Below are 26,042 nucleotides of genomic sequence, written 5' to 3' on the forward strand. Positions count from 1 at the left end.
AAATCGAATTTAGCCATGTACATGTAATATCAATAAAATTACTCGGTACACGTACGTTTTCTTAGCTCATGCACTCGTCGTTACATTTCTTTGGTCAGCACATACAGCTAGCTTAGATCCATATAATATATATAGAAGCTATTTTACGGAACTAAAATTCAAAAGAAGCCATTTCAACAGTACTGAAATTCAAATAGGAGCAATATTTACGGAAATCTCGTCGAATTTAACAGAATGCTCGGAATTGGCTGCATAGAATTAGCTACCAGGAGTATTTTAATTGCTGGCATCGTACCCGTACCTCTCAGTCTGAGGGCGTATACCAGACGGACGCTCGCCACGGCGTACCGAGATGACCGTAGGCGAGGCCATTAAAACAGACCGCTTGAATTCAATTTAAACTTTGGTTTGAAATACTTCAATTAATTGTCAGGATTTCCTGACATTTTTTTCTAGGGCAATTGCTGCACTCAATTAGCACAATGGCCTACCAATTAAGTATCGGGAGATGTGGGACCTTTTAATTTTCATTTCTGACAACTTAATACACATTTCCCGAGAAAAAGCGCAATTTACTGTAATATATAGTCACGTGTTTACCGGAAATGATTATCATTTACAAAGTAATTTGAAATTGCAAACCTTTGACCCTTTAGACATGCTAAAACGTGACATAGGCCAATTCTCAAGTAAATAGAACACACCCATACTCATCAGAGCATATCCTATTCTTAATCCCAGACATGCTAAGTGGATTCATGCACTCGCTAAGTTAATGTAAACTTACATTCCAAGGTGTTTTAGGTTGAAAAGGCCTGCCGAAATATCAATAAAACTACTAAAGCTAACACGATACTGATCTTTTATAATCACGAACGATAAGTACATCTAACCTACTTGTATTAAATGGTAGGTCAGACTGGGCCACGCTATAGCTTCTTTATGAACGAAAATTCTCAGATGGGGCTATTTGTCTGAATGAACGTTTTTCAATCAATGTATCAAACAAACTAATCCAAATTGAGCGTGAACACACATTAAAAAATTGAATAAAGAGACTACATGAATAAATCTCGAAACTTGATGACAAACGAGACAGTGAGGAAACAATGTTTTGGCTGGGGTGCTGTTGAACATGGAACCCTTAGGCCTACACTCCGCCGGACGCAGTGAGACAGTATGAGGATGACGAAATGAACTGTCCCAGGAAGCTTGGAACCCTAGTCAGCCCCACCATGCTCACCTAAACATTTTCCTCCGCGTTGAATTTTTACATTTTGAGATGTAGCATCACCTGGCCGGGGGCCGGGGGGAGGGGGTATGGATGGCAAGTCCAATATTTGCCGCACTGCCTTTCGACAAAAGATGCGAACACTTGATGCAGGAATACTGCAACTTTAACGTAATTGTATCGCTTTCCTATATGAGGTCACCACCTACGCTTAGATGTAGTGAAACGGAGCAAATATGTAGACACTGAATCATCTTAATGGCAGACAACCCTAGAAATTAGCATCTAGGATGTGGCATTATTAGTGTAGCATTGTTCTCATCGGAATTGCAGAGTGGAGATGAGGCCTGCAAGCACGGTAGAAGGTGTATCATAAAAAAATCTTCCCTTTGTTATCTTAAATATCCATGCAGTGCTGCCTACAAATAGAGTGGAGATGTAGAGATCGCCTTGTCATTTCCTGCTTGAGCACCTCAGGCAGAGATTCTCACTACACCTCAAAATGCAATCCATTCCTGTACGCCCTACTATGCACCAGAAAGCAACCTGGATGAGAGTCATCGCGAACCGACCAATTCAGATTACTCCAAATAAAGCCGATGTGCTTTGGGGTTCTTTAGCAGTCACCTCGAGGAAATCATGAACTTCCGACGACTACGGCCGAGTCCAAAAGCACAAGACCGTCACTTGATCGTTGAGCTTTATATCGCCGAACAGTCGACTACATATACTTTATTTACAAGAAATTGATACAGGCAACAGAAAGTGCCTGTTTTTGTTATGAAGGAATGCACTGAGTGCAAGAGTCAGCAATATTGAAAAAAAGAGCACCATTTATCTGTTATAACAACAATATTTTCGACATGATATAATGCAATTCTCTGAATGGAGACATAAATGACCTCTTCAAACTGCTGATCTTTCACGTTAGACAAATCATCATATGTTTCTGTGTTAATGTAATAGTCTTCTCGTCGACCATTCTGAGTCTTTTAGGTAAACTTTTCTAACGCTGACCTGAATCTAAAGATAGGGCTTACATTGTATCTTATTTTGCTAATAGTCATGATATAGCATTTTTCTACCATCGCTTTCTTTCTACGACAGTTCTACATTTAGTTCATCCGGTCTTTTATTGGAAGTGAATTATTATGGCCCTACTTTCTAGTGGTTTGGTGTGCAAAAGATCATTCTCTGATCAGAAATATTCTCTCGACTGCCAATTTACAACGCTGACCAGAGTAAGCGTCCGTGTAATAAAGTCACTTTATACGTCGTCGGGTACTGATGTTCATGTAATTAAGAGAAGCCACGGCCATAGATTCGTCCTTACTCTGGAGAGAATTTTTTTAAATACGTGTCGTTAAGATTATTTTAACCAAATAATTTCAATAACCATACCCTAAACTTTTGCCCAACAAGAGGCTCTAAAAGTCTTATAGTAATGAAATAGCCGATCGAGTCTCCACCATGAGGAGGCAATGGCGGTCAATCTAGAAGGAACGGGACGACGTCATCAATAATTGCTCGAGGAGAATGGCCAAAGATTTGCCTGCTCTTGAAGAGGAATGTTTAGGAATCTCACTGTGACCTGGAAAGCAACGATGCACACTGGAGATGTAATCGCAACGAAACCTGAAAGGGAAGCACCTTCAAGCCCCAAAAGGCTGAGTCGGACAACCATTTTAGAGATATCACAAGAATTAATCCACACAAGTTTTGCTCACGGATCTGTGAAATAAAAGATGGGGATTGCTACTGCTATCCATCAGGTGCTGATTAGTAACTGTCGGGAGAAGAAAAACGCCGAGGGGAAACTCGATGCTGATATTGGAACAATTATTGACGGCTTTATGGTAATTGACATTGTAAATTCATGGTCCGATAAACTACATCCATAAAACACCTGTTCAGCCAACAATAACTATTGATCTTCCAAACGCTGACCTTGAAAAGACAAGAAAAAAGGACTTACCTCCAAACTGGTTTGAGATGAAGCATTTTCTTTCCTAAAATCAACATTTTACAAGGTTTTGCAAGGTAATTAGACTCCTGGTGTTGTAGCTTTTTCCTGTAGAATTCGGACAGAATATGTTCTTTCGTGCCGAATGATTTCTTTTTCTAACGGGAGGAAAAACAAAAAAAAGACCGGTCGACATGTATCATTTGTTCGGAGGAATGGTCCGTTTCACTTACACAAAATATTTGTTTATTTGAATGCATACCAAGGAAGGAATGTATAGCACCTCGAGGTTATGGATGAGTGACATATTTACAAACAGTTGCAGCATCAACAATACATGATACCACTTCCTCGAGACCTTGCCTTCAGCTTACGATTGTAACGGGTCTTATATCTTAAAGGGATCGCATAGCTAGAATAAGCCATGCAGGCACTGACATGCTGGCAAGATTATGTTAGCTTTTGGAAATGCAAGATGTTGCTTTTTTTTAAAAGCGATTACTCGAGACAACGACAACATGGTCGCACGTTCAACGCAAAAGCCGAGGGTATCAGACAACGCGCGTGTGAAGTGGACCGTGAATGGACAGACCTACGACCGATTCCTTCCCCCAGCAACCGCAGGCTGGCTGCCGTCTCTCTAAAATGTCAACTATAACTGGTCGAAAAAGACCAAATTCGAATTCCCCTGACATTCCCTTTTCAGTGGTAATGGCGCAATGCCGGGTGTGCAATTCGGTTGGAAATTGTGACTATCGTGAGTTCACTGTCTGTCACGGGTCTGACACGACTGTAAAGCTTTTATTTCCCAGTTTCAACTGTGCGAATCACAAAAGTTGCATTGTTAATTCGACCCAGGGACGAGCGGCTGTTTTCAGGTCTGCGTAAACGAAAAACTTCGCTCGCATCTGCCGTAATTTGAACCACCGGCTTGATCCTACAAACGGAAATCAGCAATGGCTCGCTGGTTTTAGAATCCCCTGGCAGTGATATAGCCAAGGGAGCCTACCGCTAAAAAGAAATGAAGCATCTTCGAGGATTAGCGCTGGTATAGAGCGTCGAACAAACAATTATGAGGAAAGAGGTGCGAATCTTGACACGAAGAATGTTTGATTTGAGTGGCTACAAAGCTGATTGGTGATACTAAGGAATGGTGATGAAGTGGACTTGGCATTTTCATCTTATAATTCGCGCCGAGCTACAATCTACCACTTTCTTCAAGCATCTTTTTCTCTCTCCCTGTCGTTGGATTGTTCTTTTTTGCCACGAAGCAACAAAAAATTAACGCTTCTCATGGGTAAACACAACCGGAAGTCCTTAATGCTTTCTGAGGAAAGTCGTGAAAGAGAACAGAGCTTCTAAAAACAGTCTATCTGAAGTTTCTTATGGCCAATTTACAAATACCAGCAAGCTTACGTACAGGGTTGCTGACAGAAGCAAGTTGTCTGATTGCTAACATGTGGGGAGCTTGGAAAAAAAGTGGCGTCCGTCGTCGTCGTCGTTGTCGTCGTCTTTCTCCCTAGCCGATGACACAAGTACTTTACAGCTTGTAGGTGGTGGAAATATTTGTGTTTTTTACCATCCTGTATTATTCAAAGGTGGGTGAACAGTTACTATCATGACCACTTAACATCATGAACACTTACCATTCCTGGATAGGTAATCAGTACTAAGATACACAGTACAGACATGAAGGATGCAAGGTTTTCAAGAATGCAAGGTTTGGTTACGAAACACTTGATGTTTTCTCCTACGCGTTACAAGACCATTTTCTCTTTCCTACTTCGATGGCAAGTTTGGATAACGATTCTGTTGGGTGTAACGCTCCAGGGGTGCCACTGGTTTCCCAAGGTCAGCGAACAATCCCATCTACCTGTTTTGGCCTTGGCTAAGATGTTATTTCTACTTGAATATTGTTTGCATTGGATATTTTGTATTACATCTACATGTACATGTATGGTAAAATATTTCGAGGAAGGGTTACCTCGATTCATGACAAAGTTTTGTTTCTTTTCGAAACGTTTCAGCTTCGTCCATGCTGCACCAGGTAACTTGAATGCCTTCTAACTCCCTAAAATTTTATGAATACATTTCCACGTACTGTCAAATCAAGATGAGTTATCGGGCCAATGGACTAATGCAAATCATTGGCCTGGTCACTGACTTCTTAGAATGGATTTTAAAGTATCTAGTACAGGCCTCCACAGACCAAAGTCTTTTTAAATGAGTTGACATTATCATGTACCAACCATAATGTTAGTGTTGGCTGAAAGTCAATAAGCGTCATTTTGCCAAAGGGTGGGATGACTAGTGTTGACCTGACCGCTATTTCATTTCAATCATATGTTAATTGACTTAATATTTGTTGAGAAATGCTGGACCTTTAACCCTAATGATGTAAGCGAAGGAGTTATTGACATATGTACGACTGGAGTTGCCCATCCATTACTGCATCAACGATAGAAAGCATCACAAACTGTACGTTTGCCTATGAGAATGCACTGTGGTTCTCCGATGCACTGCCGGATCTACTACGATTGCATTACACCTGGGCGATGCACAAGTTATCTTTAGACAAAAAAAAACATTGCTGGTCATCTCTTACATAGGTCACGATACTTGATAAACGATGAGGGCTCGATACAAACACATACAATGTAGTACATATCGGTTGACACTTCTCTGTTCACACATTTGATGCCAACTCAGATCAGCCAACTCAAACAAGGTCATTAGATAGCTTATTATTCACTTACACCACAAAATATTTAATATCAAAAGTCTGACCCACGTACCGCATTCCCACTCAATTAGGCTAACTCTATTACATTGCTTAGCAGTACAACGAAAATATAGTATATATATGCTGATTTCGACCAGTGAAAAAACAGACTCTAATTGTATGCAATAGTTATTTGCAATATCGAAGCACCTCTGCCATACATATTCATGTAGTGAGTTCGAGTGGAATTTGGGTGACATTGCCTGAGAGTTCTAAACACGAATGCTTAGAATGTTGACTATATGAATAACGTTACAGTTATGATATCCAATCAATACTAGTATATCTGCATTGGCAATGTTCTTCGGTCTCTATAAGCCGCCCTTCAGTCAAATTCCCTTTATATACCGATTCGTCTAGCCAGGCTCAGATGGCAATTTCCCCTTGCACAAACATGAAACCTTTCATATCCGTGAGGGAAATTGCAGCAATGAGTCTCCATTTACCAACAACAAAATTGCCCTATAGTGTTAGTATACATTGATGTACATGCTAGACATTCATTTTACGTGTGTTGGTAACACCACGCGTTGTGCCCATATAAGGATGTTTTCCTATATGTAGCCAAAAGATATTCTGAAACAGCATTTGGAACATCTCATTTAGGTATACATGTACTTACTTTCTCTGGTTATCTTCTAATGACGTTGGAATCATAAATTTGTTCAACAAATATCTGTGAGGATCATAAAAAGCTCCATAATGTTGACCGGGCACCTTTTGTAGTAGAGGCATTGCTGAATCAATCACATTCTCTGTGTGTTAGTGGAAGATTAAAGCATCCGGTATAGTCACTACATGCAGTCTTAAATCTGAAATCCTATAATTTGTGGAGAACATTCCACCTCGAGCAATAAAATGAAAGCAATGCGGATGGGAAACATGGGAATGGTACAGTTCGTGATACGAAATGCCTGCCCTAAGACAGTATGTTGTACTTGAAGCTCTGGTGAACAGGAAAGAACATGCAGCTTGACCATCCTAGCCATCAGTTGCACTCCCGTGCCCACCGCCGGCGATGTACCTCAGTCGTTAGGTCAAGACTTGTATCAGATACCGCAATCGGCACTCAGATTCAAAATAGCGACGTGGTGAATTTAACTCTTGATTCTCCCTTAGGGTTGTCAGAGGATGGGAACCAAGGCTGGCAAAGTGACTTAGATTTCTGAACCGAGATAGCAACGTTTGCATGTGAGGCTAATTGCTATAACATTGGAGTGGAGAATTTGAAGTTTGAATCAAACTGAGCAGAAAGATAATGAGCGAGCCCTGCATGTTGTCTTAATGAGATATTTATATATTTCACAGCCCGAGTTGGATATGGTTCAAAAAGGTTGATGCGTGATGCAGTGAAAGAATGTTCCTTACTCTTTAAATAGAAGTTGTTGCTCCACTCTAATAACTGTCTTTGCAATATTTTAATTGGTTTTTGAAAAAAGGACTTGAGCGAGAAACTATTATTAGAATGCGAATGACTAATAACTCCCATGGGATAATTACAAGAAAACTAATGACGTCATTTGACGGAAGTGATAAATTTACAGCGCTTTTGAAAAACTAGGTAGGCGACTTGTATGTTTAATTGGCGGACCTATTTATAAAACGTCAATTACAAACTATTTGTAGCAAAGTACAACAAGTCTGAAATTCCAATCGACCTAGCTACCATCTGAAGAACTTTACTTGTGAAAATAACTGTTCATTTTGTAGGCCCCATGTCATTATTTGATATCATATTTACGGATTCCTTTCTTTTTTAAAGCTATAAAGCTTCATAAAGCATATTTTGTTTATTGTTTTTCGCCATTTTGAACAAAATGATAAAGCACTACGTTCTAAAAGAAAGTTTGGTGTTTCGTAAAATAGCCAGTGACATTTTACCCTATTTCTATTAGTTCGGAATTTTTTGATCAGACTGCTCTTTCCAAATGTGACCTTTCAGTAACAGCCATCATCTGAAATGAGATGAAAAAATACACGGCGTCTGAGAAATTAACCCAGCAGAGAGTTGGCTTCGAGTGGGATGTGTTGCGTACCTACCTCAAACAAAACAATTAGAGTAGGCGATTTACCACAACAAGCGCCCATCACGGATATGTATGTTGGGCTATATAGATCTGTGGTCCCATCAATGGTAACGCAATTCTCACACTCATGATGCATGTTACAGCAATTTCGAATCCAATCCTGATAATAATAACTAATTAGCGTACAGTAATTTCCTTGTTAGCAATGTCGATCTGTTGTAAAATTACATTCAGTTGTAATTGCCTATCTTCAAATGGAATGTACTGACCTGACCAAGTCTAATTTTGGGTCAGCGAACTCAAACGAATCTGCGTAGCTATCTCTTTTCAAGAACAGTGTCCTTGTCAGGACGCCTGGCGCGCTCTGCTAAACACCTTGGCAAGGATCCTCGTTTTGCGAGTTGCCAATTCGGGCGACAATCACCTAGAAACTCCCCGGATCGACTGTGCCATGGAAATACCACGGCGTACATGTGCATGTATATGTAGATCTATAGCTCTGCTGACACGATGGTTGAATGTACAGCATGTAAAAAATGGACGATGTCTCGCTAAATCTCACCTCACCAGTTTTCAGGTAGTGTTAAACCAATTGATAGGGGCAAGTGTTGGATGGGAGTTTTTTGATGAAATCAACAAGGAAATGCGCAGATCCGCGCTTTTTTGCGCAAACCAGTTTTTAGAAAAGTCGCAGCTAAATCTAGGAGCAACTCATATATCTTGCGACGGCGGACATACTTTGAACATGAGTGGCACAGCAGAAAGAAGCGCGGACGATAGCCAGAAGTAGCGATAACTCGCAAAACGGTGATCATTGCCTTACTGCCCAACAGAGTGTGCTTACTTTCTTTATACCAATCGCTCACGTGTTATCGAAATCATCGCCTCACCTTTTCATGTATACAAAAAGTTTTTTCTGGCATTTCTCAATTTCATGACGTGACGAAAAGAATTAGAAAATATGAAAAATATAAACAAATCAGCAATTACAGTTTTTCTCATGAAATCGATATAGTTTGGGTAAAAAGCTATCTTGCATTAGAAAAGCAATCCGGTGGTGTCACTGGGTCAGCTAACTATGGGTGGCATGGCAATCAGATTCTCATCATTAGAGCCATTACGAGAAGTGATTCGATTGCTTGTTGTGGCTGGAAATGAACTCCGCGTACTTAGTAAAAGACGACTTTTCCTGATGGTTACCAATGGGCCGGTGTAGAAGTTTGAAATGTCCTAGGAAAGAACGTCCGGGGACCAAATGATGCTTTTATGCGGTTTAATCTCTGAACTATTATAGTGACGGTCAAAGCCTCTATAGAACGATAATCCGCCAGTAATAGGCCCAGACACTTTTACATCGAGACATTTTCTACTGTCGTTCTGTCGTTCGTAATGCATACTTACCAGCAGTTCTGTCTTTCGTTTCAGTGAATAAAGTGCGTGATACATTGCTGAAAAATGACAATGTGGTGCTAGCTGGTATGGTACCATTGCCCAGGGTAACACCGTCCCTTAATATCCTGAAATTCCAAGAGCGGCACAAGAAGATTGTTGAAGTGACGTTAGAAGGCTTCGGACATGGCAGTGAGTATACAGTAGTTGCAGCGCTCAATGTACCCTTACTTGGCATTTTTCGACGGCCATCGTATGACACCAATTCTACATAGAACTTGAAAAGGTCAGGAGTTCATTTATTTTCCCCCAATCTTTCATTGAGGAAACGGCTTCTGTTGATGTTCGCTTCTCCGGCCCTGCACACAGAGAAGCGAACTTTAACCCCTAATTTCTTCAGGATGACATGGCCCCTGAATGTCGCGAACACGACATCACGGCGGCTAGGAAGCATGTCCTGATGTGAAGGCTTGACATTTCTATTCTTTACTCTGGTAATCAATAAAAAAATACCATTTTATGCTCCTGTAGACGCACAGTTGAGACTAGATAACCTACATCAATTATTGTGTAGCATGCGTCACGCGAAGGGATGTGCAAAACTCTTCGCACAAAACTACTGTTAGGTTAAAAAAACTGATTACTAAGCGAGAGCTGCTTGCTCCCACGATCAGCAAAGTCGAAACAATGCCTTGAAAGTTCGTGGATTGCACCTACTACTGTGCCAAATTAAAAACGTCCCTCGCGTCTGTTGTGGTTCGATTGTAGTGTTTTCTAAGAATCTGGAGTGTAACTAGATGCTTGTCTAACATACTTGTTATTTGAAAGATACATTACAACATGCCACTGAGAATCCTTTGTGTTTCTGTCTGAACAAATAATTGACGAGATTCCGGAAGTGAGGTATGTAGCCTATATGATAAAGAAAAGTTGAACCCGGGTACCTTTCATTTTTTATCACTTCCGTAACATTTAACAATGCAAACTTCTGCTCGGGTTGTTTTGAGGTGTTACATTGTGTATGCTATGTTCATGGTGCTCTACACTTGTTCTCGGGTTCTCTTATACCTGCGCTGTCAGCATGTCTACATCAACCGGTAACATCCAGTTGACTGAGTCTGGCTCATTACTTCGACCTGTCTTCGCGTTAGTGTTTTACAAACATGATGGATTAGTTACGTGTAGGAGGGAAACCCACGGTGGCTGGTCGATAGAATACTCAAACACTGCGAACAAGTTACAGAATATAGCCGCAGTAGTAAAATGTTTCTGCGGATGATTAAGAAAATATACAAAGGTAGCTCGACTTCCGTTCTGTGCTTCGCGATGAAATATTTGTTTTAAAATATTTTTCGACCTTTAAACCGTCATTCTGGCACCCAGAAGCAACCATAGAAACCAGCAGTGTGTGACCGCCTGTCGGCTTCATTTCTATTGTAACATATACATTCGGTTGAACCGGCAGATATGTGCAAGACAGCTAAGAAAGCGAACGCCTAAACGCCTTCAATCGTATCAGTGAGATCTCAGGATGAATGAAAATCCTCAAATATTGTCACAGAAAATTCCTTTGAACGGAAAAGCATTGATAAATGCTATTTTTTGTCAATAGCTCCGAATTCGACCAACTGCGCCAAAAGCACGAAGTAATATATTTAGATAAACCCTGTTGACAATCAATACATTATACTATAATAAGACTTAATCGATATGCCAATATCGAACTATGACTTCCGTGAGTAAACGCCGTTGACGTGTGATCTATTGAATTGGTTCTTTTTTTACGACTCAACAATGTGTACACACCCTCGATGCAATACTACTATTCCAACTATCTTTACCATCGACAAAGCGAATGGGTTCTATAGATGACATGCGCATCATCCACACATTCCGGGGTTAAACGTTAAAACCCCATTGGCTTAGTTATACCAATGGTATATACTTTTGTTCGCAATCAGAATCAACAACATGAAATCTAATGTTTACAATCACATATTAATTGGGCAATGTTTGGATTGAAGAGAGTCGTCATGCAATTTCAGCAAATTTGCCTGCCATTACATCCATTAATCTAAACTAACTTGCATTTTCAAATGATTTTTTTCATTCGCAAAGTTTTATCTCGGTGTTTAACTTCCGTCCGAGAATGAATCATGAATACCAGAAAGAATGCGCGCCAATGCTCAATTAGTTGATTACTGTTCAATTTATGTGGTACTTTTTCTGTTCGGTTGGGATAGATAATGGAATGGCGATACAAGCTTGTGTTCAGGCTCGGCCTTTGTGTAAATTTTGCAGTAATTAATGAAGCAGTCATCTTAGATCAATGAAACTACCGTTAACCATTTATTAAAGACACCCCGGGTCTGACTAATGCTGTCCTTATTAGAGACGTCCTGTTTATAGAGGTCAAATTAAATGGAAACACTTTGGGACTGGTGTCTAGAGAGGTTGTCCTTCATAGAAAGGTGGCCGCTAAGGGAGATTCCACTGTATATATAGAATACAATACTCCACCGTAAATAAGCAACATTAGAGAAGAAGAGAAGAGAAAAATGTGTCCTGACATCCCACCAGTAGATGATGATCTTTAAGTTGCTACATGTATAGGATTGTCTCTCAAATAAACAGAGATGGTACCAAAATGACACCGAGTTTATCTAGTGTCAGTCATGTTTTATTTATAAGTTTTTTCCGGCGATGATGTGTTTGTATTAAGATGTAATTGTCATGAAAAATCTGCCTGGGCCATGTCGAGGTGAAAAAACAGTAACATCCGAGGAAGACAAAATGCATCGTACAAATCACAAAACTTTTTTGCAGAAGTTTGAGTAAAATGTTTGCGAGGTCATGTTGCAGAGAAACATTTATCTAACATGTATCTCTAACTCTATATTATTTGGAAAACTAACGTTATTTCCCAAACTAACGGTGTAAAAAAACATTACAAATCTACTGGACAGGCACTGTTTTAACAGTTTATCATGTTTTTGGATAGACAATTATTACAACGCCCTGGTTTTAAGGTTAAACACTGCTAGCAGGAATTCACCATTTCCTTCTTATTATTGCACTCAGCCTCGTTGGTTGGGTCGAACGACATGACGATCATGTAACCAAGGTAATTGCAGCATTAAACACGTCCAGGCAAAACTCATTACCCCATGCTTATCTCATTCATTAACGCAACTATGAACTTACAAATGAACACCCCATGCCGCCAATTTGCCGATTTTCACATTCCGGCGAAATTGGACAATAATGAGCATGCAGGAGACCAGACATGCACTTGCTGGAGAAAGGAAAAAGTATGCATGATAGCATGCCAATCCTTTGTTATACCCTGCAAGTTTTTTCTATTACCAGTTCTCAAAGGAACTATCACCTTTCCGAGCGAAAAGTATGGAGAGGTTGCGAAACGAATAGACCACCGAACATTGCAATCCTTCAAAGTAATGGCTCATGATTAATACGAGGGCGCTTCCAACTGTCTGTTGTATTTCTGTACTGAGAATGCACACTGCCATTTTGGGGTTTTTTGCATGCAGTACCATTTTTCGTGAAATGGGGTATAATTTTGATATTTCTGACCAAGCAATACAATTTCAATTTCAATTTGTTCCGTATTAATACCATTTGGCTATTACACAGGTAAAGAAGCAAGATATACAATTCACAGTGTGATATGTGTCTTGTGATACTTGTGTCTCGTAAGCCTTTGCAGGCTGGCTTTTTGTAAAAGGTGACACGTTAATAAAATATATATATGTATGCAAATAAACATAAATAATAGGTACCGAAATGAAAATGAGATACATGTATTTCTTTAACATCAGCCAGAGGTCGTATGAATGTAAAATTTTGCTGATTTTGCAGTCTTGTATTTTTTGTCTTACACGACATTCAGCCGTGTCAGCATTGCCATATAAGAAATATCCATTGGCCACAATTGTTATTTGTGTTGTAACTAGTAATAGGAAATAGAAAAGCAATTACACGAATAAAAATCGACCGGAGAGAAATTGCATTGGTCGTGCTGCAAAAATACAAAACAAATTATGCACGAGTTAACAAGAAGGAAAGCGTAAATAAATAAAGAATGATTGGGTTACATTTTGTATCAGAAAATTACCAGAAAGGTGGTTATTTACACCATGGGAATCATTTGGCCAGTCATAGTGGCAATTTTAAAGTTTAACTAAAATAGCACTTTGAGTAAAAACGACAGTGTTCACGCGTTTAGGTGATGGTAACCGAAACCTTCACAACACTACAATGCAGTCCATTTCGTATAAGTGAACATCACTTCTTCATGGCGACAAGTCGAGCGAGGCCGATCCACAGTGTACCAAACAGGGGCGCGGTAATCGCTAACTGAGAATCTTGACCAAATCTTTATCTATTCTTTATGGAAAGCGCTCCAAGACTGCCCCAAATTGCCAATGCTTGATCATTTGCGACGTATGATGTAAACACTTGTGCAATGTACATAGCAGCTGTATAGAGATTAATCACCTTAGACTTGTAATATCTCTATCAGAGATTTTTCTGACGAAAAAGGATTTTATTCTTTTTCAGTTTTTGTCAACTATCACAATACACAGGGGAGATACATCCCGCGATTTTTCGCGACCAAACTCTACAACCAAAACGAAAAGCGCGTGGAAATGCTGCTGCATTTCTGGAACATGGGCAACAGGTCTTTCTCCCTAGAGGTGTTCATCTCGTGTCGATCAGTTGCAAAGCTCATCATATTTACTGATATTAAAAGACGGTTGCAGGCGAATACTCATGGGGTAAGTCGGCTTTAACATCATTAAACTGTGAGAAAAAACAACTGTTGGTGATACTCACATCATCATTACGCTTTGTTCCCATACACCCAAAAAATATTCCCAGGTCTATTTAGAAGCCCCTGAAGTGCCATAGGAACGAAGTTGGTGGAGGGCGGTTAACGCGATGCTTCTGATGGGGAGTAATGCGCGTATACGCCGACTGGCATTAGGCAGGTTTTGCAACTCGAAGAGCGGTACGATCGTCGATGTACGAAGTATGGACGACGGTTTTTGAAGATCATCCCGATGGTGCGCGCTACAACATGTACACAATGTATGTCAAAAGTATAGAAGCCGATTAGAGTGTCGGATAGATGACGGTGACGGCACCGATATTCGTACTTCATACTTGTTCGTAAAGGTTGCGAAACCTGCCTATCGCCACTTGATTGCGCAGTGATGAAGTCGGGGGGGGGGGGGGGGGTATGAAATGGTGCGGAACCTCTAGAGAGAACATTTTACTTTAATGTAATTGCCATAGCCGAATGTAACCCATCAACAATCGATAGAGTAATTCCTAGCTTCGATAACCGTGTTCGTTTCACATCATTATTTTACTACCGGGTGGCCTCGAGGCAACGCTTGGGTACCACTAGATCGTTGATGGAGAGAAATTATACAACTCATCGAGTACTTAAGCATGCGGTGAGATAGGACTATGGAACCGTGCATCCAACTGTTAAACGAGCTACCAGAACTTATATCAAAATTGTTCATCAAGTAGTATATCAAACACTCCATGAGAGCATTGAAATATTTACTTTATCATCAATACTGCGACTATATTGCATATATGTAATAATAAAAGGAAATTAGGCATTTTCGTGTTTGCCAACTTTTAATTGGAAGAACGTCACATGCAAAGGTTGATAAGGCCCAAACTGATCGTTTGTTGAGGGACATTTCATGGTCACCATCATCCGTTCTAGCACTTCAAGCCCTTCTTTCTGCAGCACAAATACTATTTTTAAAATACAAACCGCAAATATCAACTTCAGTGAATATTACAAGCAAGGCAAAATCAGAAACAGCATGGTTGACGAAACTGTTCTTTCAAGTCTCATGGGTATATCATGTTCACTCCAACCAAGTTCTCTACGAACAGAAGTCAGCCTTTAAACAAAAAATTTTTCGTGTGACTACAATCATGTATATATTTTTGACTTGCCATCTTCAGGTTGTACACAGATCTCTAAGCATCTACACTGGTGATGCAGCGGAACAGATGCTGAGAGGGAAAGTCTGCCGCGAAGTGGTCGGTCATGAAAATCCACAGGCTGATCAAGCTCCACTCAACAATGCGAGGTTCATTCAGGTCAACACCAAACGTGAAAAACCTCAGAACACTGGTAAGTTCTTTCGGCCTCACTGTAGTCAAGCACGCGCTCCTACGGCTGTGAAATAAAATTCGTACCTTGTCACCCATCATGTAAGAATATGTCGACTGTCTTTATTCCAAAATGTTAAGCAAGTGTCCCTCCTCATTACCTGTTTTGTAAAAGGATATACATGTATACCCCCATTGTTTTCAGGGCGAAACATTTTCTTGTGATACTTTCGCCCTTACGCCTAACTTATTCTTTCGCTCTCATTACAGCTACAAAACCGGACAACGAAAATCTTGCTATTGCCATCCGACAGTTAGTAGATGTCCTAAAAGAAACCCAACTTGATATTCGACATCAAGCGGGAGAGCTTCAGATATTACGGACAACTTTGCAGAACTGTCAAATGTGTCTAGGTGAGTTACATGTACGGACGTAAAGTCTGTTTAAAGGTCCGTGATTGGCTCACCTCGTGAGTCTATGCGATGACGTGGCGTCCGTCGTCGTCGTCATCGTCGTCATCCACCGGTGGTTTCTGTTAGCGCGGTACGTTTTGTAACTGCTTGAGGTCTGGACTTAAAACTTGGTACACATGTACCCTTGGGTCCTGGGACGATTCACACTAAATTTCGTTCCAAAACTACTCTTGGTTTGGCCACCAGGGGGCAAAATGCAAAAACATAAAATATGAACTGACTGACCTGAACTGACTCTGAAAGATGAAAACATTTCTAAGTCCAAATATTTTTTTAACTTTTTTTCTGCTCAAAATGAAGCAATATCAAGTCTGTCGAACAAAGCAATGAATCTATTATTAAAGTTTATTGGTGAAAGGAAACATATCTGAGAAATTTGGCTGTTTCTGCCTTCCAAGCTGATGTGTTTTAGCTTCCGGATGTTGACCCCGGATCCTTAAGTCACAATCACATTTTCAGGCCCTGACGCGCGAGGACAAATGCACGTGCTCCCAGCATATCGAAAACCCTGTTCGATGAAGCCTTGCTTCCCCGGCGTAGAATGCATGGAGACGCCAACAGGAGGGTACAAGTGCGGTGACTGTCCTCACGGTCTTCATGGCGATGGGGAGAAGTGTATAAAGGTGACCTGTGCGGATCAACCGTGTTTCCCAGGTAAGAATATCTCGTCGGTAGGCCATGTTAGACGAATGATTGCTGGTATTATTATTGTTACGATTGATGGTCACTTACTCATTCAAGAATTTGATATTTGTATGCAAAGATCTATAGGTCATATCCCCACTGATGACGACGATGTTGATGCATTTATACATTGGAATCTTTTAAATTTACAGATGTTCCATGCATGGACGTCGAAGGTTTAGCCAAGTGCGGCGCATGCCCCGACGGGTACACTGGTGATGGTACCAAAAGTGGCTGCGTCGAGCTTGAGGTCCATACGTGTGGAAACCACAGCTGTTTCCCTGGGGTGGCCTGCCTCGAGAGTGGTGGCGGATTGAAGTGTAGCGCTTGCCCCAAGGGGTTCGCTGGTGACGGAGTCAGCTGCGTCGATGTAGATGAGGTACGTTAAGGTGCCGGGTAACATGTGAATTCAGTACCTAGTATTTTATATAGATTTTACAACTCACTATATATTCTGTGTCCTTAGTGTTTCGACCGTCACCACTGCGAATTCTTTGTAATTGTAGAACACATCGAACACAGATTTCGTCTTCGTAAATCGCAATTCTTGAGTGATGCAGGTACACACTAATGGGAGTAGTTCCACATCATTCACGAATTTACGAAGACGAATTCTTTGTACACGTTCTGTTTTAGTGTTTAGGATTTCGGAATTCGTAATCGCAGTTCGTTTTCTGTTACAAAAACGAATAATCTTTCCCGAAATGGTCCAAACGTGTACACCAAGCGCATTGTTGGTTCAGTAGTAGAATTCTCGCTTGCCACTGGCACGCGGGAGGCCCTGGTTCGATCCCTGGACAATGCGTATCTATTTTGAACTAATTTCCTCTTATTGGCAGCAGTATCAGGTTTTTTTTCTTGTTTCCAGTGCAAAGTTGTGCAACCGTGTGACCTCTTGGTTACCTGTGTGAACACTGTCCCAGGGTTTTTCTGTCCCGCTTGCCCTGCTGGCTTCACGGCACCGAGTGTCCAGGGTGTTGGAGTAGAATACGCAACGGAAAACAGACAAGTAAGCAAATTATCCTGCCCATCTTCTTTATTGTGGTGCTGTAAATCACAAATATTTAATGCAATGCACGTGTGTGCTCATTATCAACCATCATCGAGAGTTTTTGTCGGATTATTTCAGCGAACGATTTGGCTGTTGCTGTACTATATTGGCGCCAGCGACACTCGACGTCCATTGGCTGGTTTCTCGACATTCCACTCTTCCTCACGCTTCTATTTCTGTTTGTCAGTTTGGACTCGCTTGTAATTATGAAGCGATCAACGTGAACTCTGTACCCCCCCCCCCCCCCCCTCTCCCTCATAGATCAGTGGTCGAATTCGGTCGGGTGTTATGTATTAACTAATTTCTCTTGACCGCGACTGCTTTGTTTATGTCATACAACAACCCATCAAAAAGCAGATCAGCGAAGAAAGCGGCCACGTTACGTTTTTTTGATACATGTTTAAAACAAATATTTCTTTATTAACAGGTATGTAAAGATATAAATGAATGTATTGACGGAAATAATGGAGGTTGTACTGTAAATTCTCTTTGTGTGAATTCACCGGTAAGTATACAAGTACTTGAGAACTCCAGATCCAACAACATTAAATTCCAAGAGAAAAAAGCAAAGAAGCTACACGTACAATGTAGTAGTACTTTAAAGAGTCAACTTATGTCGGTCAGAGTGCGATTCTCATTCATTGCACGTTTGATACCAGAGTCAATTTCATATTCTTCAAGAGGATTATAGGCCAAGCATCAAACGATTGCAATTTCATCCCTGTTTGGCCAAGGCAATGTTAAAAAATCGAGCTATTGATTCGATATAAGTACAAATGTAGTTCAAAACAATATATTAATTTGAACTCTCGATTCGATATTTGTGGCTCAAATGTCTTAAATTCGAACTCTTGATTCGATATATTTGGCTAAAGGCAATCTTAGCTTCGATTCCTCGATTTGATATTTGTGGCTCAAGGCGATGTTGAATTCGACTTCTTGATTCGATCAGCGATTCTTTCATTTCAGGGTTCTTTTCAATGTGGGGATTGTTTGGAGGGCTTTGAAGGTAACCAGACAATTGGCTGTACGAAGAAACTCAACACATGTGGTGATGGTGTGACCATTTGTGACGGTAATGCCAACTGCGCGCTGAGGAGAGGCTTCGATCATTACATTTGTGAGGTGAGTTTTCTACCATTAATTGATTTGCAATGGAGTCAAGCGAGCAACCGAAGGACATTGCTTTTAACTAGGCAGAATTGAAGAGATGCGCTGACACCGTATCTTCAAGGGTTGCACCAGTAGTCATTAAACAATGTTCTAAAAAATTAAAACAATGGCTATCGTCGCTTTCTGTACTTATTTTGTGGCGCCTATGGGCATTCAAGGCTATCCTCTTTCAAATGCTCAAAAGAATCACTAACTCATAGCTTTGCTTCATTTTCAGTGCAAGGTTGGGTGGGCAGGTAATGGCTCCATCTGTGGACGAGACACTGATATCGACGGATACCCCGACCAACAGTTACCATGTGCCAACAAGAAATGTAAAATGGTAAGATGATAAGCTAGTCTTTCTTAGTAGTAATAACTATGAACTTCAGGGTGTGTTTTAAAAATTGGAAGTGCCAGAACATAAAGGCATCTGCAAAACAAATTGAACACAACACCAGTAATTTCTACATGTTGGACGCGAAGTCAACCTCAGCAACAAAATAGACATTTCTGTCATATATTTTATATGTATAGTCTTTATTTTGGAGCGTTTACAGATATGGCTGCCAAAAAAATTTCATGGTCCAATGAATGATGTTGGCATATTGGGTGAGAGATTGTGCCTCAAAAGACTGTCTGGTTTTTTATTTTTGAGCATTATCGGTAGTTCTACCATGCCGACTTACGGGGAGTGAATGTCAATCCTCAAGTCTCCTCCTTTCACCGGCGACCCAATATAGGGATGGTCATACGCAAACCGCCGGTAGATCGGCATGAACCTACCAATCCCAATGAATATCATAAACATTAAATATGTAATCATTCTCTATTCGTATTCTAGGTTTAGGGATGAATTGGGATTTTCGATAAATTAACTCGAATCTATGAAAAGTCGTTTTTATTTGATTTAGGATAACTGCCCGAATGTGTCAAACAGCGGTCAGGAGGATTACGACCAGGACGGACTAGGAGATGCCTGTGATATAGATTCGGACAACGATGGTGTCAACAATAGTCCAATAGGACTCAATGGGGTAAGATCAGTCTCAGAAAAGTGTGGGGCGCTACTCTGAGACACAAACACGGAAATCTTTCTTTGAATCCAAAGCTGAGCTGGACGCCTACAGAAGCCAACACAGATTATGGTCTCAGACCAGTAGGGGCATATTTCATTCCCCAGACCCAGTCTTCCCAAGGGTGCCATAGAAGGATACCTCTCACGCGCTCGGGCCAGGAGCAGTGCAGTTCGCAAGGGAGAGGGAGGTGTCTTGAACAGGCAAACTCATCCCAGCTGGTGACGAGAAAAGAATATATTACGAAGTTTTGTGCCTATGCCATTTTTTAACGTATGTTGCATGGCCGATATTTACTAAAATTCACAATACATGTAGTATGAAAAATACCAAAGATAAGATCACCTGAATAAATGTTGAAGGTCGTTATGGGATTGATACATTTGGGAAGCGACCGCTTCCTTAATTTAGTCGGATAAATTGGTTACTAAATCTAATATGCATCATAATCAAGTTTTTTCTCATCTAGGATAACTGTCCTCTAATGGCGAATGCGGACCAGGCAGATACGGACGAGCTGGATAAGATCGGCGATGCCTGTGATAACTGCCCGACAATATCCAACCAAGATCAGATGGATACGGACTATGATGGACTGGGGGATGCTTGCGATCCGGATGCTGATAACGATGGTAGGCTTTAAACGAGAATATGTATGAATACACTGAATTGATTACTCAAACATACATGTATTGTCGTACATTAAATGTACCTTTTTTGACGGAGTACCTGGCCATGACATGATGATCGGGAGGCTACTACACAAAGAAAATGACCAATGTGTTTTCTAGTGTTCCGCCAACAATGAAGGGATTGGAAGCACTAAGAAATCCACAGAGGTTCACTCAGAAAAGACGCCCCGGATGGTTCAGTCATAGAACTACATGTATAAGAACTTTGAACCAGTAATCAAGACGGCTTCGGTTCTCTCATTCAGTTTCGCCTGTGTATAGCAACAGGTACATGTATCCCTCTCATTTTCCAGGCATACCCAACGAGTTTGACAACTGTTGGATCATTGCTAATGATGACCAGAAAGACACAGATGAAGATGGTGTAGGCGATGCTTGTGATAACTGTCCCAAAATAAAGAACCCACAACAGGTAAAATGAAAATGAAAAGGGATATTTGAGGAAAATTATATTTTACAGTAAAACCCGAATTAAATATTCTTTTACCTGAAAGGTCCTGAGATCACCCTGAGCTTCATTTTTTACAACACAAGAAGCAGCTATGTCTAAGGCATGGCCAATTTTTTTTTTAAACACGTTCACCAGGCTTTGCTCGATATCATTGTTAAAAGTGAGCAAGGAGTAGGGGGAGTGTGTGGAGAAGGAGGCGCGATTAACAAACAATGCCGCGAGGCGCAGTAGAAGGGTATGAACACGATCTGTGCGGTAATGCTAATGATTGAGAGAACGGGAGCATATATGGAAAAGGAGTCACTTAATATCACGGAAAACCTACCTGTTTAAGAAGTATTATGTATGACCCAGATGCTATAACAGGGGGTGGGTATCATTTTGCGATGATGATTCAAAAACGATAATTTATGGTTTTTCATTGAGTCACGCTGATGTACTCGTGTTATGTTTTGTGAATACAGCTCGTTTCTCTGTCCTTCTCTTTCCAGCAAGACTCAGACCATGATTTCGTTGGAGACGAGTGTGACACGAATAAAGATGAGTAAGTAAGATATAATAATAGTTCAGAAAATAAGCTTTTTGGCTGCAAAACATGTGAGTATCAACTGAGTACATAGTAACCGTATAGATTAACATTAGGATATAGCGCTGTTCATTCTAAAATGTAGAGGTTAAATGTATGCACCGTTTGATACATTTTATAATATATTATTAGTTGATAACGTCACTTCAAATTTTGTTTCTGAGTAAGCTTTAAAGAAATTTCTTTTCACAGAATGTTACCTGCCATGACCGAGTCTAAGCTATAATTGTCTTCTTTTACAGCGATCATGATGGTTTCCAGCTTGACTTGGACAACTGTCCCGACCTAGCTAATGCTGACCAAAGGGATTCAGATGGCGATGGAAGAGGTAATGGATATTTTCCAAATTATACTCCACGACCTACACTCTTAGAAATAAAGGTTCTTGAGCTTTTGAAAACCTTTGAAAAAGGCTTCTCGTTAGAAAATGATCCGGTGTGAAATTGAAATGTTAACGTTAGAGAGCTGGTTATCTTTAGAGCTGGTCTCGTCCCAACTGCTAGTGATCTTCATTTTCCCAAATATATTCGCATATTTCAATCGTTTCCAAGGTGATGCCTGCGACGACGATGACGACAATGACGGGATCCTGGACGTTGAAGATAACTGTCAGCTCATCTTTAACCCAGATCAAATAGACCTCGACAGTAAGTGTGCTAGAAATGCAACTCTCAATCCGCCCCACTTGAGAACATTGCCAAACGATAGTAAGACACTAATCGGGACGGGGGTACTATGCTGGTCGACAGGTTCCCGGGATACAATGTTAGATAAGGGATAGAGCAAAATAACTGATATTTTTAAAGCGGTATCGTTTTAAAGAAAAACAATAGGGCGTATACGAGCTTCCTTCTGTCAACATCATCAGCGAAAATGAAGCGAAAAATGTTGAATTCTGTCGGTGACCTTTTTTCTAAATAGATTATTTTATTACTTACTATACATCGGCTGATTGAATTTTGCTTTCTACTTTGTCTCAGAAAATGGTCTGGGTGACGTTTGTGAAACGGACTTCGATGGAGATGGCGTCATAGATAAATTTGATGTGTGCCCTGAGGACAAGCGGATCAACAGAACGGACTTCACCAGGTACCAGACGATCAATCTGGACCCCGAGGGCACATCACAGGTTGATCCAATGTGGGTGATTCTGAACAAGGTAAGCGGACTTCCGTGATTTGTTCTTTGTCTCTAAAAATATGACAGCGAAAGGAACAACACTAAATGCAATTTCACCCCTCCCTGATGATATGCGAAGCCAAACTGACTGTGGTGTTATCAGGGTTTGATAAAGTACGGTAGGGCCTACTTTGGAAAAGGCCTTTAGTGTTTTTTTTCTAATCTACATAATTATGTCATAAAATCGCTACTCTGTGTGTCTCAGTCTCCATAAGGCAGAACTACCCAACCATCATGTTCCTTTCTTGCAGGGCGCCGAGATAATGGAAGTGATCAACAGCGACCCTGGCCTAGCCGTGGGCTTCCACTCCTTCAGCGGGGTAGACTTCACCGGTACATTCTTCATCAATACTCCAGTCGACGACGACTTCGCCGGGTTCATCTTTAGCTTTCAAGATAGTTCGAGCTTTTATGTGGTCATGTGGAAGAAAAAGGCGCAGACGTACTGGCAGGCCACTCCTTTCAGGTGAGGGAAAGAAAACAGATTTACAAAATAAGAAGTATTATTCCTGGTTACTCTAAGATTATTCAAACTCCAAATGCTGCACCATACCTTAGAGTAACCAGCAACTCTAAGACTATACCGATCCCAATTGCCTAGAGACTCGGGCGTCCACCTCGTGAACATATAAGGTCGATGGCTCGAGCCTCGTTGGTAGATCTTTCGCGGCCGGTCGGTTAGCCACCAGCTACATAAAAGGTACAGACTGACTTCTCGCCTGGCGCTTGAAGAGAGTAAGGAGTATCTCATAAGCCGATTTACCAAGTTGATAAATGTTGCACCTTGAAAGCATGTCATACTGTAAGTTAAAAAGTTTGTAAAGACCATCAACTGACATCAGTAACCAATTTTTACTTGCTATGCTTTTCAGAGCGGTTGCTGAGCCAGGAATCCAGTTAAAGCTCGTCCACTCCGTGACCGGCCCTGGCCAGATGTTACGAAACTCCTTATGGCACACGGGCAATACGCCCGACCAAGTCAAACTGCTCTGGAAGGATCCAAGAAACGTTGGATGGAAGGATAAGACGGCTTATAAATTCCTTTTGCAGCATCGGCCAAGCATAGGTCTAATGAGGTGTGTTTGAGGCGGGGTTTGCGAGCAAAGACGTTCATGTCCGGTCTTTGTACGCAAGAATAAAAAAAGGTCGGCGAGTCCGTGATGGAGTAATGTATAGGTACAGAGCCACAATCAATGACAATGTGACCTTTGGAGATAAACGCTTCTGGAGTCAGTCATTCAAAAGTAAAGTGAGGTCGAATGCAAAGAAGAAGAAAGGTATCAAGCGCTGCGCTAATGGCGGCCGACTTCCGGATCGACTGGCGAGGCGTAGCATAGTAGTATTTTACACGAGAACTTCGACGCACTCTCTATATTAGATATACAAGGTTGTTTTTCTTTCCTACAGGTTTGTGATGCATGAAGGTACAGAGATTGTGGCAGACTCCGGGAATGTATTCGATACTACCCTCCGCGGTGGTCGACTAGGAGTGTTCTGTTTCTCACAGGAGAATATAATCTGGTCAAATCTTGAGTACAGATGTAAAGGTACGTAAATCAAAAACAGGCATCATCACCATCAGTCATGTTACAAAGAACAGAATCTAACATTGATGCCATATATAATTCTTCACTGAACCTCAGACTGGACAAGCGATGCGGAAAAACATGTTCAGTTGAATAAATAATAGTATCAAATTTAAACTAGCTGCAAAAACAACAAAAAACATGTACGTGCTGCGACCAGCAAGAAATAAGGACCGTGCCACTAACAAAATGTGATTTTTTTTTTTCTTGTAGAAGATATATCTGAAGATGCGCTTGACGAAAGCATTGGAGGAATTCCGGCTGCGACCAGCAAGAAATAAGGATCTGTTACAAACTTTAGGAATGATTCGACGTGGTGCACTTTAACTGATATGGAACGATCTGAAACTACCAATTCAAGGACGTCACAAGGAACAATCTCAGTGTATATACTATACGTCACTTATGACGTAGATTCAGTTAGTGACTTTCGTGGCAGACATACATGTATGGTTCCGGTAATCATGATAATAGGATCGACCTGATACTATATCTCATGAAGTAATACACAGTACCAGACATTGCATGGTTATGATAAGCAACGCGGACATTCGTTGTACAAATGTATTGCTGTTGAAGCTTGTTATTGTCGTTGATAAAATTTGTTGGTCGAATGTGAGTTCGTCCATGTACATAATTATGTACACTTTGTAAAGAACACTTCGGGCGTGCATGAAATGGTACATCCATAATATTCAGTGTTTTTGAGAAATCATGGTAGATACATTGTATATCCGAGATCGGCCTGGCCTATTTGGGATGTAGTGGAAATCGGGGTTTTGACATGCGCATGCACTCTCCTCTAAAACAAAATGTGTTTTTTTTGGTGGTTTTTTATATTCGCAATATTTTTGTAGCGTATGGAAAATTGCTGTGTGATCAGTGTTTTCAGCTCGAGTTCATTCATCAAATGTATGTGCAGTACTCTCGAATCCAGTGCAATGCACTGTTACACAGCAGTCACATCTGAAATGGTGAGTAGGCATGGCGGCTGACGAAATTAAACTGAAACCTTTCTTTTTATTGCTCATGGGGTTTGTCCAAAGAATCGCTGATGCTTCTCATAACGTTACGACAGCTTGATTATTCTCAAATAGCTTACACATGATACATGTATAATGAATAACTTAGCTGAGGTTTACTCTAGATGGTAAAAGATGTGTAAAAACTATTAATAGTATTTATTTTATAAAGAAAAATGTCTTGGATATCAACTTATTCAACCTTCAATTTATTGTATCAAATCATTTTCCCAAACTGTATTTATTGTCTAAAAAGTGTCTTTGATATGACCCATTCAACCTTTAATTACTTCTATCAAATCTTTTTTCGCAAACGACTACGTTTTGTACTGATTCGCTAAAAAAGTGAAATAAAATTTCATTTCGTTGTAAATAAATATGATATGCGTTTTCGAGTTTGTTAATCAACATGCTACATGCCATGCATGCAGCGCGTACATCACTATGAGAGGCCATTTGTCTACAAAGGTCATAACAATCAATGTTATCGACTCTGTTCGGCTCTTTAAAAAGACGTAGTGTCTTTCCAAGA

General features: G+C 40.7%; 1 protein-coding gene across 1 annotated transcript in view; it reads left to right on the forward strand.

Moving 5' to 3' along the window:
* The window catches only part of LOC135503595 (cartilage oligomeric matrix protein-like), a 28,643-nt gene extending 2,751 nt beyond the window's left edge, over positions 1 to 25,892 (forward strand). The window contains exons 2-22 of the mRNA XM_064797210.1: positions 9,429 to 9,584; positions 13,974 to 14,191; positions 15,408 to 15,579; positions 15,828 to 15,971; positions 16,491 to 16,685; positions 16,868 to 17,094; positions 17,584 to 17,724; positions 18,194 to 18,271; positions 18,736 to 18,891; positions 19,157 to 19,261; positions 19,833 to 19,955; positions 20,464 to 20,626; positions 20,980 to 21,098; positions 21,629 to 21,681; positions 21,966 to 22,051; positions 22,275 to 22,370; positions 22,704 to 22,882; positions 23,154 to 23,368; positions 23,775 to 23,978; positions 24,310 to 24,449; positions 24,702 to 25,892. Of these exons, the coding sequence (XP_064653280.1) occupies positions 9,429 to 9,584; positions 13,974 to 14,191; positions 15,408 to 15,579; positions 15,828 to 15,971; positions 16,491 to 16,685; positions 16,868 to 17,094; positions 17,584 to 17,724; positions 18,194 to 18,271; positions 18,736 to 18,891; positions 19,157 to 19,261; positions 19,833 to 19,955; positions 20,464 to 20,626; positions 20,980 to 21,098; positions 21,629 to 21,681; positions 21,966 to 22,051; positions 22,275 to 22,370; positions 22,704 to 22,882; positions 23,154 to 23,368; positions 23,775 to 23,978; positions 24,310 to 24,449; positions 24,702 to 24,769 (3,038 nt within the window). The 3' untranslated portion in view covers positions 24,770 to 25,892. The remainder of the gene's footprint in view (positions 1 to 9,428; positions 9,585 to 13,973; positions 14,192 to 15,407; positions 15,580 to 15,827; positions 15,972 to 16,490; positions 16,686 to 16,867; positions 17,095 to 17,583; positions 17,725 to 18,193; positions 18,272 to 18,735; positions 18,892 to 19,156; positions 19,262 to 19,832; positions 19,956 to 20,463; positions 20,627 to 20,979; positions 21,099 to 21,628; positions 21,682 to 21,965; positions 22,052 to 22,274; positions 22,371 to 22,703; positions 22,883 to 23,153; positions 23,369 to 23,774; positions 23,979 to 24,309; positions 24,450 to 24,701) is intronic.
* The last annotated feature ends 150 nt before the right edge of the window (positions 25,893 to 26,042 follow it).

Source organism: Lineus longissimus, chromosome 2 (assembly GCF_910592395.1).
Source record: "Lineus longissimus chromosome 2, tnLinLong1.2, whole genome shotgun sequence".
NCBI lineage: Eukaryota > Metazoa > Nemertea > Pilidiophora > Heteronemertea > Lineidae > Lineus > Lineus longissimus.